Source organism: Bison bison, unplaced genomic scaffold, assembly GCF_000754665.1.
Source record: "Bison bison bison isolate TAMUID 2011002044 unplaced genomic scaffold, Bison_UMD1.0 scf7180017861807, whole genome shotgun sequence".
NCBI classification, from domain to species: domain Eukaryota; kingdom Metazoa; phylum Chordata; class Mammalia; order Artiodactyla; family Bovidae; genus Bison; species Bison bison.
The window spans coordinates 235,745-256,960 of record NW_011492379.1 but is presented as its reverse complement, the minus strand read 5'-3'; the positions used below and the strand labels follow the sequence as shown (position 1 = coordinate 256,960).

General features: G+C 36.1%; 1 protein-coding gene across 3 annotated transcripts in view; it reads left to right on the top strand.

Moving 5' to 3' along the window:
- UBE3A (ubiquitin protein ligase E3A) overlaps window positions 1-21,216 on the top strand; it is a 71,243-nt gene that overhangs the window by 28,369 nt on the left and 21,658 nt on the right. For 2 of the 3 annotated variants that reach the window (XM_010832617.1, XM_010832618.1), the window contains 2 exons: window positions 11,418-11,722; window positions 18,337-19,583. In XM_010832617.1, coding sequence (XP_010830919.1) covers window positions 11,418-11,722; window positions 18,337-19,583 — 1,552 coding nt within the window. The remainder of the gene's footprint in view (window positions 1-11,417; window positions 11,723-18,336; window positions 19,584-21,216) is intronic. The other variant, XM_010832619.1, reaches the window with a different exon arrangement.

Genomic DNA, 21,216 nt, shown 5'->3' with positions numbered 1-21,216 from the left:
TTTTTTTTTTTTTTTTTTTTTTAAACTTAGTAACCCATTTAGTTGTTCTGTATCTTTTGATTAGGAGTTTAATTCATTAATATTTAAAGTACTGATAGGAAAGAAAGAATTTATTATTGCCATCATGCTAATTGTTTTTTGTATATCGTATAATTATTTTTTCCCTTTTTTCCTGTGAGATGTCTTCCTTTGTGTTTTTTTTTCTTATAGTGACATGCTTTGATTCCTTTCTTTGTGCGTCTTTTATAAGTATTTTCTTTGTGTTTGTGTGCTAAGTCATTTTGATTCTGTCTGACTCTTTGTGACCCCATGGACTGTAGCCTGCCAGGCTCCTCTGTGCATGGAATTTTCCAGGCAAGAATACTGGAGTGGGTAGCCATTCCCTTCTCCAGGGGATCTTCCCCACCCAGGGATTGAACCTGTGTTTCCTGTGGGTGCTATTACAGGCAGCTTCTTTACCACTGAGTCACTGGGGAAGCTGGTGTTTACCATTGTGTTCATCACGGTGATTACATAACATCTTTCAGTAGTAGTGATGTATTTTAAACAAATAATTATTTCAGTTGGATACAAAAACTTGATATGTTTTTCCTTTTTGTTATGACATAAATCACACCATTTTGTATTTCCTATCCATTAACATATAGCTGAGTTTTAAAAAAATACTTATTTATTTATTTGACTGTGTCAAGTGCTAGCTACAGCACTCAGAATGTTTGTTGCATCGTGTTGGATCTTTTGTTGTGGTTCATGGACTCTCTAGTTGTGATGCGTGGGCTTAGTAGTGGCGGCACAAGAACTTAGTTGCTTGGCAACAGCTGGAATCTTAGTTTCCTAACCAGGGTTGAATCTGTGTCCTCTGTCTTGTCAGGTGGTTTCCTAACCACTGGACTGCCAGAGAAGTCCTTATAGTTGAGTTTTTTTTTTTTTAATGTTGCTCTGTTTTAACTCTACCTGAATATAAAGTGATATACTCATCACCATTACAGTATTACAGGATTCTATGTTTGTCTATAAATTTACCTTTACCAGAAGGCTTTATATTTTCAGATGCTGTTTTATTGTGTATCCTTTTGCATTTCTTGTAAGGCAGGTTTAATGGGGATGAACTAGCTCAGCTTTTTTTTTATGCTACAAGGTCTTTATATCTCCTTTGCATTTAAAGTTTTGCCAAATAATAGTGTTTTTAGTTGGAAGTTACTTATCTCCAGCACTGTGAATATGTCATCCTACTCCTTTCTGGCATGCAAAGATTTCTGCTGATAAGTCTATTTATAGTCTTATGATAGCTTCCTTGTGTGTGACCAGTTGTTTCTGTTTGGTTGCTTTCAGGATTCTTTATTTTTTATTTTGCATCTTACTATGTGCCTCTTTGCTGCTGCTGCTAAGTCGCTTCAGTTGTGTCCGACTCTGTGCGACCCCATAGATGGCAACCCATCAGGCTCCCCTGTCTCTGGGATTCTCCAGGCAAGAACACTGGAGTGGGTTGCCATTTCCTTCTCCAATGCATGAAAGTGAAAAGTGAAAGTGAAGTCGCTCAGTCGTGTCCGACTCTTCATCCTAATTGGAGTCCTTTGAGCCTCTTAAAATTAGATGTCCGTTTTCTTCCTCAGATTTGGGAAGCATTTGGCTATTAGTTTTTCATTTAGCTTGCTTCATTCTCTCTTCTCTAGCTGGTATTCCCCAGTGCATGTGTTGGTCAGCTTGATGATATTCTATCCCGTAAGTCCCTTTGACTTTCTTCACTTTTCTTCTTTTTGTTTTTTTTTTGCTTTTTTTCATTCTGACTCAGGAATTTCAAAGACTCACCCGTAAAGTTCATTGATTTTTTTTTTTTTTTCCTTCTGCTTGATCAAATCTGCCATTGATCCCCTCTTGTGAATTTTTCAATTCAGTTATTATATTCTTCAGCTCTAGAATTTTTTTTGGTTCTTTTTTTGTCTTGTCTTTTTGTTGATGTTCTCATTTTGTTCATGCATCATGATTTCATCTAGTTTTTTATTTATGTTCTGTTGTACTTTGTTTCCTAATGGCAATTATACTGAATTTTTTTGTCATTTTAATTTGTAGAACTCTTATTTGTTTAAGGTCATTTTCTAGAACTTTATTTTGTTCATTTGACTGGGTCATGATTCTGTTTTTTGTGTGTCTTGTTGTTGTGGATTTTGCATTTGGAAAACACCTTCTCTCCCATTCTTCATGGACTGGCTTCATAGAGGGGGGGATCACATCATTCGGCATAGCTAGAGAATCTTGGTACCTCTAAAATCTTTTAGGGGGTGCTTTTTCTCTGGACTTGTCCTTGTAATTTCTCAATTGAAGGGGTTTATTATTGGTTGTTTTTTTCAAGAGTATATAGTCTTTTGCCCTCTCTTGTGTCTTTCTGTCTCATTTAAGGTTCTCTGGGTCTACAGCAAGCCAGAGACCTGCCATTTGTTTTCCCTCAGCGTCCAGTGTATGCTGGGTCCAGTTCTCTGAGTTAGGCTAGACAGAAACTAGTCCCTTATACAGCCCCTAGAAAAACTGGAATGTTGGACATAATTCTCTCTCTCTCTCTTTTTTTTTTCCCCCTTATCAAGGGTGATGCTGTAAGTTAGGCTTTTCATCACTATTGTGAACTGTGCTACTTGGGGAGAGGTTGAGGCAGTTGATATGGAATAACTTTTCTTACACATTTCTGGCTGGTTTAGTCTTTGAGTTTGCTGGGGGTACCTGCAGCTTTCTAACTGGTTTTGGAGCTCTCAAAAAAGTTTTGGCATCACATATAAGTCAGAGTTTCTGTGTGAGAATCTGGTGCTTCCTTTTTCTCTATCCTGCTGACTCAATTCTGGTTAGCTGGTTAGTTTTTTATCTTTTTTCAGATAATTTAGTAGTTGTACAGTTCAGTTAATGGAGAAATATACCTATGGGTTCATTTATCATCTATACAAAACTAACTTTGATATATATTAAATAATCTTTAGTATAAATTAAAATATCTATCTTAATAATTTTTTCACCCTAACATTGAAAGAACTCTAGGTGTTTTCTCAGCAGTGTATATTAAATTCTATTAAGTTTTTAAATAACTCCAAGGTTTTCTGAGCTCCCTAACAAAAAGATTATTTTATAGGTGATCTAGCTATCTAGAATTGCAAAATAGCCAGCCAGCCAGATCTTTATCACAGAAATTACAGCATATTGCCTGATCCATGGTAGACACTCAAGTGTATAATTAGTCATGGGACAAGTTTTGTCTTGATTGTCTTTGAATCAGAAATAGAAATCAAAGATCGTATTTCATGATCATCACAGAGAATTAGTTGCTCTGCAGCAGTGCCAGCATGTGCTTTGTATTCCTTTCCCTTTCAGATCTTAATTGGAGGGAGATGGATGGATATATTTTATTGTTTGTGTGTTATACTTCACTCTAAAATGTCACGCTGTTTAAAAAAACCAAAAGGTTTTTTAAGATGAGTAATTTTATATAAGTTTATTCTACAGTTTCTGTGTATACTGTGTAAGAAACTATTTAGGCAGTGAGATTATAAACCTCAGAAAAGAGTACTCAGGAGTTATTGTTGAACATATTTCTAAAGTAAAATATACCAATTTAAGTAAAAACTTTTTGGTGAAAACTATATCTTATTCTGTAGTTAATGGTTTGTTGTTTGGATCATGGTAATAATGAGTTCATGATTCAAATAATTTAATAATTCATTCAGGTCCATTGTAACAGACACTACCTTAAACCTGATCATAGCTGTGTCACAGTTGTTTTTTCATTGGATCTGTTTCTATAAGGCCTACTAATATCTAGGATAACATTGGTCATTCTTAAAATTTTTTTATGTTAAGTAAAACTTTGGGAAAGGGGATGGCACATTTACAGAGGTAATATCTTAAAAGAAACAAAGGTGTTCTGCTTACTTTGATGCTAGTAAACAGTGGTTACTAGCTTTATAGACTGATGATACAAGTCTTGGGCCCTTTGTGTTTTATCTCTGACGTCTTGATTCCTCACATCATCATTTGATTTTATTTTCAGTTATAGTCCTTATACTTAACATTCACATGTTCTTTTGATCTTTGCCTTTTTATCGCCTTTCATTATTCTGTACTTTGTCCACCAGTAGTTTTTAGGTTGCAGTCACAGTACTGATTCTTTTAAGCTCTATCATTCCTTTTAATTTTAATTCCAGTCTTGTTTGCTCATTGTTCACTGATACATCTTCACTTTCTGACAGTTGTTGTTGTTTTTGTTTTTTTTTTACCGGTCACACCATGGAGCATGCTGAATCTTAGTTCCCCAACCAGGGATCAAATACACGCCCCCTGCATTGGGAGTGTGGAGTCTTAACCACTCAGGGACGTCCCCTGATAGTTGCTGTTTATTTCATCGCCTTTGTTCTTGTATTCATTGTTTATTTTCCAGTTTCCTATTAAGTTCAATTTAAGATCATTTTCAACTTTCATGTTATATTGCTGGCAGTTGTTTCAGTGGTTCTGATGTCAGTGGTTTGCTGTTGGTACAGGAACATTAGCATACTTTCCTTGTATTTGTTTCCTTAATAGACAAATTAAGTTGTTGTACATAATGTGATCAGAGTATAACTTTTATTATTGTAGGGTTTTTTGGGTTTTTTTGTTTCTGTTAAATACTGGACTGTTCCAAAAACTGAGTCAGCAAATGTGGTATTTGTGTCATTGATGGTGATGGTTTTCCTTTTCCTTCATTGATGGCTGAAACCATTCCCTCTGCTGTTTATTTGATCTGTTCTCTAAAAAAGTTGCAATATGGCAACAGTATTTTCCCTGCATGATTTATTTAAAAAATTTACAAACAAGCAGATAAGTTGATGCCATGTGCCTGTCATCTTTGTTTTTGCTCAGTCATGGCTGACTCTTTGTGACTCCATGAGCTGTAGCATGCCAGGTTTCCCTGTCCTTCACCATTTCCCAGAGGTTGTTCAAATTCATGTCCATTGAGTCAGTGGTGCCATCCAACCATCTTATCTTCTGTCTTCCCCTTCTCCTCCTGCCTTCAATCTTTCCCAACATCAGGGTCTTTTCCAGTGAGTCAGTTCTTCGCATCAGGTGGCCAAATTATTGGCGCTTCAGCATCAGTCCTTCCAACGATTATTCAGGACTGATTTCCTTTAGGATTGACTGGTTGGATCTCCTTGCAGTCCAAGGAATTCTCAAGAGTCTCCTCCAACACCACAGTTCAAAAGCATCAATTCTTTGGTGCTCAGGTTTCTTTATAGTCCAACTCTCACATCCATACATGACTACTGGAAAAACCATATCTTTGACCATATGGACCTTTGTTGGCAAAGTAATATCTTTGCTTTTTAATATGCTGTCTAGGTTGGTCATAGCTTTCCTTCCAAGGAGCAAGAGTCTTTTAATTTCATGGCTGCAGTCACCATCTGCAGTGATTTTGGAGCCCAGAAAAATAAAGTCAGCCACTGTGTCCACTGTTTCCCCATCTGTTTGCCATGAAGTGATGGGACCATACGCCATGATCTTGAATGTTGAGCTTTAAGCCAACTTTTTCACTCCCCTCTTTCACTTTCATCAAGAGGCTTTTTAGTTCCTCTTTGCTTTCTTCCATAAGAGTGGTGTCATCTGCTTATCTGAGGTTATTGATATTTCTCCTTGCAGTCTTGTTTCCAGCTTGTGCTTCATCCAGCCCAGTATTCCACATGATGTACTCTGCATATAAGTTAAATAAACATGGTAACAATATGCAGTCTTGATGTACTTCTTTGCCTATTTGTAACCAATCCATTTGTTCCGTGTCTGGTTCTAACTGTTGCTTCTTGACCTGCATACAGGTTTCTCAGGAGGCAGGTAAGGTGGTCTGATAGTCCCATCTCTTGAAGAATTTTCCACAGTTTGCTGTGATCCACATAGTCAAAGGCTTTAGCATAGTCAGTGAAGCAGAAGTAGATGTTTTTCTGGAACTCTGTTGCTTTTTATGTGATCCAACAGATGTTGGCAATTGGATCTCTGGTTCCTCTGGCTTTTCTAAATCCAGCTTGAACATCTGCAGGTTCTTGGTTCATGTACTGTTGAAGCCTTGCTTGGAGCATTTTGAGCACTGCTTTGCTAGCATGTGAGATGCGTGCAGTTGTGTGGTAGTTTGAACGTTCTTTGGCTTTGCCTTTCTTTGCAATTTGGAATGGAAACTGACCTTTTCCAGTCCTGTGGCCACTGCTGAGTTTTTCAAATTTGCTGGCATGTTGAGTGCAGCACTTTCACAGCATCATCTTTTAGGATTTGAAGTAACTCAGCTGGACTTTCATCACCTCTACTAGAATTTTTCATCTCATTTGTCATCTAGATTCTGTTTTTATTATTTACATTGCTTTGTCACATATCTATCCCTCTACTTTTATTCATCAATCCATCTTTTTTATCCCCATACATTTCAGTCACTGACATCCCTTTCCCTGAAGGTGAAACCATTCTTAAAAAGATTTCTGCCACGTTTTCTAGAGTAACTTGCCCTCCATATATGATTTATTCCATAGAACATTTACTTGTAGGACTGTCTTACTGATTCATAGAAATAAGGTAAGTCAGTGGGAAGTACTGTTTTAAATGTGTTAAGTAATGTCAAGAGTCAAGATCATTGAGAGCACTCTCACTAGATGGTTTCACAGGATTTGATAAGAAAAAGTACCTTTAATAAAAAGTCAGTATGTTATAAAGTACTTGGTGTTTTTTTTTTGCATAAAATAAAAGTAAGATGTAAGGAAATTATAGAAAGTAAGCCAGAACCCATCTTGAGATAGTTTTGAATGACCTATAACGTGTCACTGAAGGAACCAATAGGGAAAAGACCTTTCTTCATATCTTTCCTGTTTTCTCATTTTCTTCCTCCTCTTTCTCTCTCCTTGTCCCTTCTTTATCTTTCCTTTCCTCCCTCCCTCTTTTCTTCACATTTGAGGGAGTTATGCATTTTATTGCACTGATTTGCTGATTGAAAAGAGTGAGGAGGCCACGTGATTGGATGGAAGCATCACTGGAGGGCACAGTCTCTAAATTAAGAGTTGGGAAATTGTTTCTCTCATGGCCTGGTGGTATTTATTTTAGGATCTGCAGGCTAGACTGTACAATCTCTGAAAACTACTCGGCTGTGCTGCTTTAGTGTGCAAACAGCAGTAGGCAACATGTAAATCAATGAGCATGGTTATGTTCTAAGTAAGACTTTGTGGATGCTAAAATTTGAACTTCATGTAATTTTACATGTCACACGATTTAATTTTTTTAACTGACTTTCTCAACCATTTAAAATTTAATAACAATTCTTAGTCTACAAAGCTTTTAAAAAAAAGCAGGTGACAGATTTGGTCCGTGATCTTTGAATTGGTAACTCTTAGTGTATAGGGATTAATCTTGCACAGGTTATTTACCAAAATGTCATTATTAGCATACACATTTCCCAATGTCGAGACTTTTTTTTTTTTTTTTTTTAATATGCTCTTAATTAGATGGGGATACAGAATTCTGTACAGCTAATTCCAGGTGTCAGTGAAGTGAGGGAAGAAGAAAAATACTTGATATGGTTGATCCCACTGATAACATGGAGATTCTGGCTTGGCCTTTCAGTCTTGTCTCATCAGTCTAGCTGCTGTTTCTAAGTCTTGGGGCAGAGAAGTGGATCAAATAGAGGGGCCTACTCCTAAATCTCTTCTTAATGGTATTAAAGGCCCAAGGTTTGGAGTCAAACCTAGATTCAGATCTCTTATAAGATGTGTGACTAGTTATGTAACTCCTCTGAGCATAATACAGACTTTTAGGATGGTAGTAACAATTAAAACAATAATGGTGGCTAACACTTTTGGCTAACACTTTGTGCTTAAACTGTGTGCTATGCAGTGTTCTAAGGACTTTTTATATATATAGTAACTCATTCAGTTCTCTCACAACCATAATAATTGTATATACCATCATTTTTAAAATGAGGAAACTGAGACATAGGAGATTTTAAAAAACGTATTCAGGGTCACATAGTTACTAAGTGGCAGAGCCATCATGTGAACTTGGACAGTCTGGCCTGAGTGTGAGCTTTTAACTTACAGGGTTTACTATCTTCCATAGTGAGAGCATCTGTAAAATGCCTAACATGTAGGTCTTCAAAAAATAGATATGTTTACTTTGCTGAATAGAGTGCTACCTGTTCCTCAAGAAGCTTGTGTTCTTGTGTGATGCCAGATATTCCATAAATATGAGATTCAAATTATGGTTTTTCAGAATGCATTTTACTTTTTTCAGTTACATACTATTTATAGGATATTTTTTTCCATATAAGTTTTTTAGTACTACTATTGTTAAGAATTGGAATTGAAATGTATCACCTTCTGTAAGACAGTATGGTCGACTTAGACTCTGAAGCTGGAAGGCCTCTGGACTCCTGTTTTTATCCAAGTTCTGCAGTTACCTTTGTGTGACCTTGGATACATGGTTTGACTCTGTGTCCCTTTTTGGCTGTAGACTGATGATAATCCTCAGAGTCGTGGAACTCAGCTGAGATAACCTGTGTTATGGTGCCTAGCAGTGTGTCCAGTATGATACCAGCTATTCAATAAATGCTAGTACTTTGCTGACCTCCCTGTTATAGGGAGCCTTAAAGATTGGAAACTGAGGCCCAATAGTACAGCTGCTTTGAGACTTAGAGCCAGTTTTCTGACTTCTCAGTCTTGTTCTGTTTTTGGTGTTCACACTTGTTTATGCATTACATTAAAAAGAATTATGTATATGACTTTTTTTTTTTTAAGGACAAAACCCAACATTCTTATTAAAAATAGCTAAATTATTTTTGGTATTTTGAACTTTGAAACTAATCTTTAAAAAATCATATTGATAATTTAGTAAACCTGGAAGCCATTCAAATCACATATATGAAGTTTTAAGACCACTAACATTTCCCCTTTCATATGCATTAATTTTAATAAAGTACTGTTATAGAAAAAATAACTTCCAAGCAACATGATAGAATAATTTTAAAAACCCATCCAATCACATTCAGAGAAATGGCTATTAACACTTTGAAATAAAAAAGGCTAATTATGACAGTACTTTGTAACTGACTTTTACAATTAAAATATCAATTAATGTTATCTATGCTAAATTCAGATCTTGATAATTTTTATTTGTTCCATTGTGTGGATGGATGGTTTTCAGTTCCTTTTAGCAGTCTCCTATTTTTATGGTATGTCAGTTTTTTCCCAGGCTTTATAGAAACATCGTATTTTGCAAAACTGTCCTATTTCACCAAAAATGGGATCTTTGGTTCATATGGTTGATCCTCGTATTCATTTTTAAGACTTTTGATGCATGTTAATAATTTTCTGCCAGAAAGAAAATGCATATTTATTTATATTCTCACAAGGGAAAGCTATTGCATTTTTGAAGAAGCAGCAATATGTGGCATAAATCTTATAGATCCTTTTTTTCTCTTTACATGTTGTCACTTTAATATTTTGCACAGTAATATATTTGGAATAATATTTTAATTTTCAGGAGTGGAATTATTTATAACTGCATATAATATATCTCAAGTGATGTTCATGCAGTTTTTAAGAGCATTTTGTGGGTTTTTCTTTTTTCCTCTATTTGCATGTAGTAAGTGGTAAATTTGCATGGAACATCTGAAAAACAGAGCGGCAGAATGAATTGAATGTGTTTATTACTGTTTGTCACTTAACTTGATAGTTTAGAGACAAAGTCCTACTTTTGAGAGAAAATTGAACTTACTAATGTGTCCCTTATTTGTCTTCTTGTGAGTTGTTCCCTTTCTCATGATTAACAAGATGTATCTCACGATTAACAAGATTTAAACTAATACCGTTTGCCATTTAGTCCTACATGTTTGTGAGATAATTGTAAGAACATCTTAAGAATTAAATTAGGTAAATTATTTTTTCTAGTTATGATTATTTGATGTTTTTATTCCTACATGTGTATTTGGAACCAAAAAGAATAGCTATGAATTATGGTTTTTTTTTAATTCAGTAGACTACTCAAAGTTATGGTCATCTTATAACATCAATAGTAGTAGAAGTATATAGATCTTAAGATTTGAATAAACCGTAAAGATAGAAATCTAGTCCAGCTTCTTACTTGATGAAATAACCCCTTCTTCAGTATTCTTGCTGGGCTTCCCTGGATGGCTCAAATGGTAAAGAGTTTACCTGTAATACAGGAGACCCGGGTTCAATCCCTAGATCGGAAATACCCACTGGAGAAGGAAATGGCAACCCACTCCAGTTTTCTTGCCTGGAGAATTCTATGGACAGAGGAGCCTGGTGGGCTACAGTCTCCTGATTACAGTCAGTTCAGTTCAGTTCAGTTGCTCAGTTGGGTCCAACGTTTGGTGACTCCATGGACTGCAGCATGCCAGGCCTCCCTGTCCATCACCAGTTCCCAGAGCTTGCTCAAACTCACGTCTGTCGAGTCAGTGATGCCATCCAACCATCTCATTCTCTGTCGTCCCCTTCTCCTCCTGCCTTCAGTCTTTCCAAGCATCAGGGTCTTTTCCAGTGAGTCGGTTCTGCAGCCTACAATGAGTCAGCCTGCAACGAGTCAGTGAGTTGCAAAGAGTCGGACATTACTAAGGGACTAACACTTTAACTTTGACTGACCTTGCTAGGTCTTCTGGAACAGCAGTAATGAAACATTCAATTCACATACATTAAGCTTACAAAGTAAGAGGGGTATAAGATTTTGCTCTAAAGAGAGTTTAAAATATTTGATATTCCCATGGCATGGTATTAATGAGGTATTAATGGTACCATGGTATTAATGAGGAAGTTTTAATGACACCTTTTGGGTTCAGGGTAGTATGTTTTGAGCCACTTTCTTGCAATATAATACAAGCTTTGAATATTTTATTTATAAATATCTTTTTAAATTCCCCATATAGTGAAACAGGGAAGGGGGGGGTCTTTTTTGTTCCGCATAGAAGTTCTGTGTTACCTATCAATCAAGTATTTACAGACTGTTGAAACAAAACGGGGATTATATAAAAGAAAGCTGGAATGGTACTTTAGACTCTTCATTTTCTTAGTGTTAATTTTAAAGTGATAACATACTAAAACTCTTAGTCACAAAACTTTTCAGCTGTTGTGCTAAACAATTAAAACACATCAAACAAGCCCCACTCACCAAACCAAAGGAAAGCACATTCTATGAAAACAGTATTTTGACAAGCACTGATACTCCTAGGTCTTAAGAAATAGCTATCAAATATTTCTCCAGTTAAAGGTTTTGTGTAAGTAGCGCATCTCCATTTTCTATACTTTATCTTAATATGCAAGTTTATTACTTCAGTGCTTGACTAACTTTTGCCTTGCTGATGATCTGTTGAGCTTTGTACCTGAGAGCTGTACTAATCACTGTGCTTATTGTTTGAATGTCTGGTACAGGAAGCGAGCAGCTGCAAAACATCTAATAGAACGCTACTACCACCAGTTAACTGAGGGCTGTGGAAATGAGGCCTGCACGAATGAGTTTTGTGCTTCCTGTCCAACTTTTCGTCGTATGGATAACAATGCAGCAGCTATTAAAGCCCTCGAGCTTTATAAGATTAATGCAAAACTCTGTGATCCTCATCCCTCCAAGAAAGGAGCAAGCTCAGCTTACCTTGAAAACTCTAAAGGTGCCTCTAACAACTGCTCTGACATAAAAATGAACAAGAAGGACGGGCAAGGAGCAAGAGATGATTTTAAAGGTAAGTTGTTCTATTTTTAATTGAGAATTTTTGACTGAAAACCAAATTAGAGATTTTCAAAATGTGTGAGGTGTTGGTGTTGTCGTTTGCTTAGGACATGTTTATAGTGGAATTGATTTTTATGTGGAAAAGGGCAGAACTAAATAATAATTGAGTTAATGATTTAACTCTTTCACTATTCTTATGGTCTCTAATTAGAAGCAGATTATATTTCCAAAAGTTCATTTCTTAATGGATTGATTAGAAATATTAAATGTTTTCCACTAGGAAAAATGTATTACGTAGTAGTTAATCACATAAGCTGGCCATGAAGTCAACCAGCTTAGAATAGCTGGCCTAATATCTGGAATGCATTTTGGAACCTGAGCACTATATAGCAGACGGAGCAGAAAGAGGAATTTCTATTTCTGAAGACACAGCAAATGTTGTAATAGTTACCTGAAGAATAATGTTTTTCCTTCTAATTTATTCTTTCTGTATCATGCTCATCTTCTCCCAGGCATTTAGCACACTCATACTGCCAAGAATCATTACCTAACAATGGTAGACTCCATCCAAGCCTTACTTTGCTGTCTAATCACCCAAGTTTTCTTTCTCCCAGTGAAGGCAAATCAGTATTAGAAACAAGCTAATTGAATTTCTGAATGAATGACAGCCCTGCCCAGAGGTAATTCTGTTTTAAAAAAGGAAGCTTTTTGTTTAGGATGTATATAAGTTAAATCTCTATAAAGTTTTCAGTAACGTCATTTGAATCAAGTTTAAATTAGTGAAATGTTGTTGTGTTATAGCTTCTATTCATTTCCACAATAAAGCAGTTCTTACAACTTTATACAACTTTATTGTGTGAATATTTCTATTCTGTGAATTAGTGCACACCTTAGATAAATAAGGGAATGTTGTTAATATGTATAATGTAAAAGAAGGGCTTCCCATATAGCTCAGTCAGTAAAGAATCTGCCTGCAATGCAGGAGACTGGGATTTGATTCCTGGGTGGGAAAGATCCCTTGGAGAAGGAAATGGCTACCCACTCCAGTATTCTTGCCTGGAGAATCCCATGGACAGAGCAGCCTGGCGGGTTACAGTCTGTGGGGTTGCAAGAGTCAGACACGACTGAGCGACTGAATCACCAGCACATTATGTGCATTTTCCCAGTAAATGTGTATCACAAGAACAACAGTTACTGTGAATGTAGGGTGTGCTGTCACAGTTGAATGCAGCAAGCCATTGAGGTTTATAATACAGGATGGGTGTACCCATCTTTTTGGCTATGTGCTTTATCTGGATTAGAGGTACTTAGTGGAATCCCAGGGACAGGGGAACCTGGTGGGCTGCCGTCTATGGGGTCGCACAGAGTCGGACACGACTGAAGCGACTTAGCAGCAGCAGCAACAGCAGTGGTTAATCCCAGTCTTCGTGTACTGTTTAAGCTCAAATCTGTATAATTTAGCAGTTTGTTCTTCCAGTCTGCAACACTCTTCTTCCGTCCCCTTTTTCTGGCAGCATCTGTATTCACTGTTGTATGTTTCCACCAGGAATCATGAATGCGTCAATGCCACTAGTACTTTTGAGTGCCAATTATATTTGCTAGCTCTAATTTCAGTTTTGAGTATTGAATAGTTTGCCCTAAACTCTGATTTTGCATGAGAATTTAAGTATAAAATGGTATAGATTAAGAATATTATTCAAATACACATATAAAATATATAGGTATATCATACAAAAATGTCTCAATTATTGTTTTCTCAGTAGAATGCCTCATGATACCCAAATGTTAGAATGTTTATATCTCAAAATGCAGTGTCCTTTTAGCTAATTTATACTTATGTCTGAAAGATTCAGCTTAACATTTTAAGCAAAACACTATGTGGATAAAATGTTGGTACTTTTTATGTAGAATTAGTAGAATGTCAGAAACACTTGAAGATGTTCTAAAGGGCATGACATGTCACCAAAAGGGTATGTGGCTCTAGAACGTTGCTGTCCAAACATAAGCCATGTTTACGGCATGCAGAGCGTTAACAACTTTATGATTTGATGATTAGGAAGCACAGTGTCCTGTGTCCTAACCGGATAGTTATTTATAATAGCTACTTACCGTGTATTGGTTGCATATTAAGAAATTAGGATTTTTTTTGCATTATCTTAAAAGAACATGTTGTAATTTTTTTCCCATTAAAATAATGGGAAATACACTCCAGTTAGCAGTTTCACACTTTCCAGGAAGAGATTATTGAAGTTTAGAAGAAGATGCCTATGTGTTTTTAATAGAACAAACCTAAGGATTTATTCTTAGAGGGTGTGGCTGTAAAAGAATGTGTTGCCAGTCTGGTATCAAGGACCAAAGATTAGATTTGTGGTGTGATAAAAATCTGGTATTTTGGTGGTTCAGCATTTGGAAGCTGTTCATTCACTAATCATTTGCATTTTAAAATGTCTTTTACTCTAAAGCAAATATAAAAGTAGAGGTTGGAATCATATTAAGAAATTTTATATGTTGTACAGTACAAGGGTCCATTTGTCATAATGACGATAATTATCTACATGACTAAAATTATCCTTTGATGACAAAGCTGTTATTCTTTTGATTAAAGGGATAGATAAGATTTTTGTCAATAACATTGTTTTCGAATATATCTTCTTAAAGTTAATAGACAAAATATATCACTTGTTCCCTTTCCTATAAACATATCTGAATAATTTATTCAAAATTACAAAAACTATTTGGAGTGCTTCATTTTTATTTCTGCCACAGTTTGATAATTTTTACTAGCCAATATGAAAAGTGGTCTTGAAATGTTCCCAGGTGGTGCAGTGGTAGAGTATCTGCCTGCCAATGCAGAAGACTCAAGAGACATGGGTTGGATCCCTGGGTCAGAAGATCCCCTGGAGTAGGAAATGGCTATCCATTCCAGTATTCTTGCCTGGAAAGTTTCATGGACAGAGGAGCCTGATGGGCTACTGTCCATGGGTCTCAAAGAGTTGGACATGACTGAGCACAGCACATTTTTTTTTAATTTGTTAAAGAACAGTTTTATGATGTGTAGATACCTCTATAGTCTTTGTTTTCATAATTTGAAATGGTGATACTAGTTAGCTTATTTTATCTACTAATAAAAAATAAATGATTTTTTTTCTACTCAAAATATGAATTAGTCATGTTTGCCTCATTTATCAGGAAAGCAAACCCTCAGAAAGCTACTGATAGACTTCCACTGAGGTCTGCAGACCTGTTTCATAAATCGGTCCCCCAAGTGCGAGTGAGGATTGGAATACTAGTGTTTAGTTTTCGCAGTTTCTTTCATAATGGCATGTCACGATAAAGATTGGTGAATGAATTTGGAGTTAGCTAGCATAAAGTACCTTCCCGGATGTATTAGAGAGCTGGAGGGAAGAGAGCAGTTTCAGAGGATCACATTTCAGATATGAAGTGATTTTAGTCCTTCCTTTGGAGTTAAGACGTAATTACAGTAGAGAAAGTAAGTTAATAAAGCCATGCAAACTAAACTGATATGGCTCAGGACACAAAAGTCTTGGGGTATTAGCAAGCATAAAACATAGACCTTCTTCTGTTAGTTTAGAATGAGATATTGTGTTTGGTCATTAAATATTTCATATCCTTTTAGTAATTGGTTAATCTTACCTGTCAAACATTTGAGTACTTTGAGTAATGCCAGACACGTTTGATAATAAAGGATCAGAATACACACACACACAAATAACATGGAACTTTCATATTTTTAATTATCTTTGCCCAGAGTATTTATTCTTCTTTTTGCTATTGATTTGTAAAGTGAAATTTGGTTTTCTACTGTTGTAAAGGCTATTTTCACTCATCTTTTTATTTAATGTAGTTATTTGACCATAGCATTGAAGCACTTTTGCTTATGTATTTTCATTTAAAATACATTTATTTTATTATTGTATCCCATAATTTGTTGTTATTGAAGTTTTATTTTATTGAAGTACTTATAATATACAATAAATTGTTGACTGTTAAAACATTTTCTTTTATACCTTGGGGTTTTCCCAGTGGCACAGTAGTAAAGAATCTGCCTGCCAGTGCAGGAGATTTGGGTTTGATCCCTGGGTCAGAGAGAATTTCTGGAGTAGGAAATGGCAAACCACTCCAGTTTTCCTGCCTGGAAAATTCCACGGACAGAGGCTGATGGCCTACAGCTCATGGGATCACAAAGAGTCAGACAAGACTGAGCACACACTATTTGATATTCATGCAAGTCATAACAGAAAAAGTACTGTTACTGAGGTATATTTCTCAGCTTTGGTAGTGAAAATTTGTAATTATATAGGCTTATTTCAGATAATAGGATGGATTTTTCTGATTTTTTTTTTTAGTTGATAATCAATCATGGAATGAGTACATTATAGTTAATTTTAATTTTAAAGTTGTTTTTTTTTTCTTAGTTAAACTTCATGGGAGCTTTATGAAGTGTTAAGTCAACACATTGCTGTATTGTGTGATGTTCCCAAGCATTGGGGTTTGCTACTTTTTGAGTTTGATTGTTTTACATTGTTTTCCGCTTCAGTCACTCAGTACCTTCTTTGAAAATGTCAAACACTATAAAAGCTCAGATTAAGGTGCACAAAATAAATCAACATTTGAGTAAGATCAGAACTTGGAGTTTTAGAAAATAGTGTGTTAAGGTTCATTTTTGTGTGTGGGCTTGTATTTTTTTCTTGAGTAAGGAAAGTGTGAGAGAAGGAACACATGGAGGTTTTCTTTTTCTAATGTATCTCATGCAGTGGCAGTCTTCTTAAGTACTCATGCATTCCATAATCTCTATATTTACTCTATTCCTCTCAAGGGAATATACATATAGATTTAAATTTTGTCATTAAAGATAACGAGAGTCATAGCGTTGTCTGGTTTTTCTGAAAGAGGATAATGGCAATATAAAAAAGTCTAATAACAAAAGCTTCTAAGTAGGCCTAAGCCACATTATTTAAAGACAGATATGAGAGGGAGGTAACATGAATTCCAGCAAACTGCAACAGACTTTGTCATGTCTGTAACAATCCATTGCTCCAGATATTTTTATCTCAAAAAGTCCTTGAAGTGTTCTCTTCTTTTTTATTTCTTCTTTGATTTCATTAGCATTTCACCTTGTTAGCATTTTTGTAACTGTGAAAATGTGTAGTAAGTTGAATTCAGTCTGGCCTTTCATGATCTCCTGTCATTTTTGCCTTAGGATATTATTTCTTTATAGGGAAGAATGGATATAATAGAAAATCTTAATAAACTCCCATGGATTTAAATATTACAAGCTGAAAAAACAGTGGTAACATCAGTTTAGGGGAGATAACCATTACTTGTATTTTAAAGACTGAAGTCAAGGTGGAGGAAATGAAAGGCTTCTTGTAAGGATCAGCTAGAGTGCAATATTAAGTAGACTCCAGAACGAATGCTGTCTTATTACAAACAGTGGAAATTTATTTCTAGCTCGTCCAACAATTGTAATATCCTGGATTGGCAGAGAGTTCTGGTTCACGCAGTCATTCAAAGATGGAGCTTTATTGGCAGCTATTATCCTCAGCACAATTTTCAGAATCATCCTAGGAGTGTCATCCCATTAGCCAGAGGGAGAAGAACCTTGGCCTGAAAGTAGCACTTATCTCAGAAAGCTGGGAAAGAAGGAGAATGTGTCCAACTCTGTACCCAGAAAGGAGAGGAAGTAAATTTTGGTGACTACTAGTGGTATGTTTTGGAGAAGGAAATGGCAACCCACTCCAGTGTTCTTGCCTGGAAAATCCTGTGGATGGAGGAGCCTGGTGGGCTGCTTGCTATCTGTGGGGTCGCACAGAGTCGGACATGGCTGAAGCAGACTTAGCAGCAGCAGCAGCAGCAGTAGTTATGTTTCTCTTGTCTGCTTGTAAGTTGCCTTCTTCCCACTCTGTTTTTTAATTACTCTGTAACTATTTCCTGTTCCCGTGTAAGATTTATTCCAGCCTATTACTTGGCTGCATATGGCAGTATCTGTCAACTTCAGAGTGTATGGTTAGTGATAATATTAATTCTTCTCCGTCACCCACAGAATGGTCAACCTGGGGGGGAAAAAAAAGAAAAAACAAGTATAAAGGAAGACTCAGAAAGGAACTGGTTTGGTTTTAGGACTTGGGCTGTTTCCAAAAGAAGACTCTGAAGGAACCTTTCTGAAAACATTGCCTCAGTCCTAGTCTTTTGAAAACAATAGTGAAGTGAGAAACCTCTCAGAAATATGTTGTTGTTTCTGGTCTACAGTGAGGAATGTGATGAATCAGCACATGATATCCTTGATCCATATTTACAGTTAATGGTGCATGTTAATATATGCCATCATTGTGAAAAGAGTTTGAGCTCATTAAGTTTGAGCTGTGTATAAGAATGTATATAGAATATAAAAGAATGAGTAAGGTTGTACTGCTGTTACTAGTACATTGGGAAAAAAAGATAAGCATGTTTTGTTTGTTGAAACAAAGATACTTTTTAAAAATAGTTGTAAATCACAAGTGGTATTTAGTGTAAAATATTTGGCTATTTTGTTTTTCACTAGAATTTATTAAAGCAAACGTGTGTATATTATAAAAATAAATGTTCTCTCTTCTCCTAATTTTCTAGATGTGACTTACCTAACCGAAGAGATGGTGTATGAAATTCTTGAATTATGTAGAGAGCGAGAGGATTATTCCCCTTTAATTCGTGTTATTGGAAGAGTTTTTTCTAGTGCTGAAGCATTGGTACAAAGCTTTCGGAAAGTTAAGCAACACACCAAGGAAGAACTGAAATCTCTTCAAGGAAAGGATGAAGATAAAGATGAAGACGAAAAGGAAAAGGCTGCATGTTCCGCAGCAGCTATGGAGGAGGATTCAGAAGCATCTTCCTCAAGGATAAGTGATAGCTCACAAGGAGATAACAACTTACAAAAGTTAGGCCCTGATGATGTGTCTGTGGATATCGAGGCTATTAGAAGGGTCTACACCAGATTGCTCTCTAATGAAAAAATAGAAACTGCTTTTCTCAATGCACTTGTGTATTTGTCACCTAATGTGGAATGTGACTTGACGTATCACAATGTATACTCCCGAGATCCTAATTATCTGAATTTATTCATTATTGTCATGGAGAATAGAAATCTCCACAGTCCTGAATATCTGGAAATGGCTTTGCCACTATTTTGCAAAGCAATGAGTAAGCTACCCCTTGCAGCCCAAGGAAAACTGGTCAGACTGTGGTCTAAATACAGTGCAGACCAGATTCGGAGAATGATGGAAACATTTCAGCAGCTTATTACATACAAAGTCATAAGCACTGACTTTAACAATCGAAATCTAGTGAACGATGATGATGCTATTGTTGCTGCTTCCAAGTGCTTGAAAATGGTTTACTATGCAAATGTAGTAGGAGGGGAGGTAGACACAAATCATAACGAAGAAGATGATGAAGAGCCCCTTCCTGAGTCCAGTGAATTGACACTTCAGGAGTTATTGGGAGAAGAAAGAAGGAACAAGAAAGGTCCTCGAGTGGACCCACTGGAAACTGAACTTGCTGTTAAAACTCTGGATTGTCGAAAACCACTTATCCCTTTTGAAGAGTTTATTAATGAACCACTGAATGATGTTCTAGAAATGGATAAAGATTATACTTTTTTCAAAGTAGAAACAGAGAACAAGTTCTCTTTTATGACATGTCCCTTTATACTGAATGCTGTCACAAAGAATTTGGGATTATATTATGACAATAGAATTCGCATGTACAGTGAACGAAGAATTACTGTTCTCTACAGCTTAGTTCAAGGACAGCAGTTGAATCCATATTTGAGACTCAAAGTCAGACGTGACCATATCATAGATGATGCACTTGTCCGGGTAAGTTGGGCTACTGTTTAAAAATTAGTACTAGATCCAGTACCTAATGATGGGCATGCTGTGATACAGTTCAGTGAATTCATTTTATAAGTGACTTTTTGGGGATGTGGGTGAATGTATATGATACTATATAGTATAGGAACGCATTGACTTTTTTTATTGTAAGTACTATACTTTTGTTGTTGCCCTGTCCAAGTTTATAAATGTTCCACAAAATATTGATTGTCTTGTATCATGGTTAACTCTCTCTTTGAAAAAGAATAAATTTTCTAAATTTGACAACTAACCCCTGAAGTTTTTTCATTCAGAAGAGAAGTGGATGTTTTAGAACACAGAACAAGGGGACTTGGGAGATACCCGATAATAAGTATGAATGTTAAGTCTTACTGGGGAGAAGTGGTAGGATAATACCACACCATAAAATAGAAGTGGTGTCTAAAAATTCCATCGTGTAAAATTTGTGAGGTAGATGAAGTGACCCAGCCTGGAGCACGCTGTGAGTGAGCGTCCCTGCTGGGTCACCCTGAGTGTCCCTGTAAAGCACTGCTGGGCTGTGAGTTTCCTCCCACTTCAATGTACATACGGACTGTGCAGTGCCTTAGAGTTGGTTGGCACTTGTGGGAAAACAACTATTCCAGGAATCTTACAATTAATGGTGCCTGTATAATCATTCCAATCTAGGGAGAGGGAGAATGCTGAGAATACATGTACCCTCTTTCAGATAACGTTGCTTTTTGTTCATTCTTTACCTCCACAGAAAGTAAAAATTTACTGTCCTCATTTAAGAATATAAGCCTGGCTAGAAGACAGAATCCAGATGCCAATCACATGTACCAACATTTACATTTGTCAGAGGGTTCTTTATCACAGAGTGTTGTTGTATTTATAATATTAGGTATACCTGGTATTACTAGTTGTATTTCATCAACTTCAAGTAAAATTTAATGGCAACTAAAATTAAGATATAGTCAGTCTTATATACTTATAAAGGAAAAGAGCCCATGGCACAGATAAGTAGAAAGTAATGATACTTATTTCAAAATGTACTTTAGTTTTAGAATTAGATTTGTCTAAAACTGAGAATTTATAAAACTAAATCATTGGGGAGAGTTGTTGGACATCTTGGAAATTTAAAAGGTGTGGAATTCTGTACTTCTCTTTTACTGTTTGTGTGTGTGTGTGTTTTTAATATGAAATATATTTCTAGTGTTGAAGATTCTACATTATTTAAGAAACTCAGGCAGTTTTTCGCCAGAGACAGGAAAGGGCAGTGGTTGCTTGAAGTAATTACCATTGCTGCTTTCTGGTGTCCTTTTAATTTTATTTTAGTGGTTTTGAGCTACATGAATAACTAATAATGTACTATACTTAATAACTGATCTTCAGGCAGCTAGTAACTTATTTTCTATAGTTTAGCAGAATGATAGGATATTGTATAAGGAAGTGATGATGTTTTATAGAAAGCATGTTGAGGTCTGTCTGTGAATTTCCATTGTTAGAAGAGCAAATCCCTAAACTACACGTTTTATCTTTGTCTTTTGGGGTTTGGGATCCTTTGATGTGTTTCCAGCAAAAGCTATACCTGACCTTTGAAATTAACTCTGTAAGACTCAATCCAGAGTTTTAAAAAATT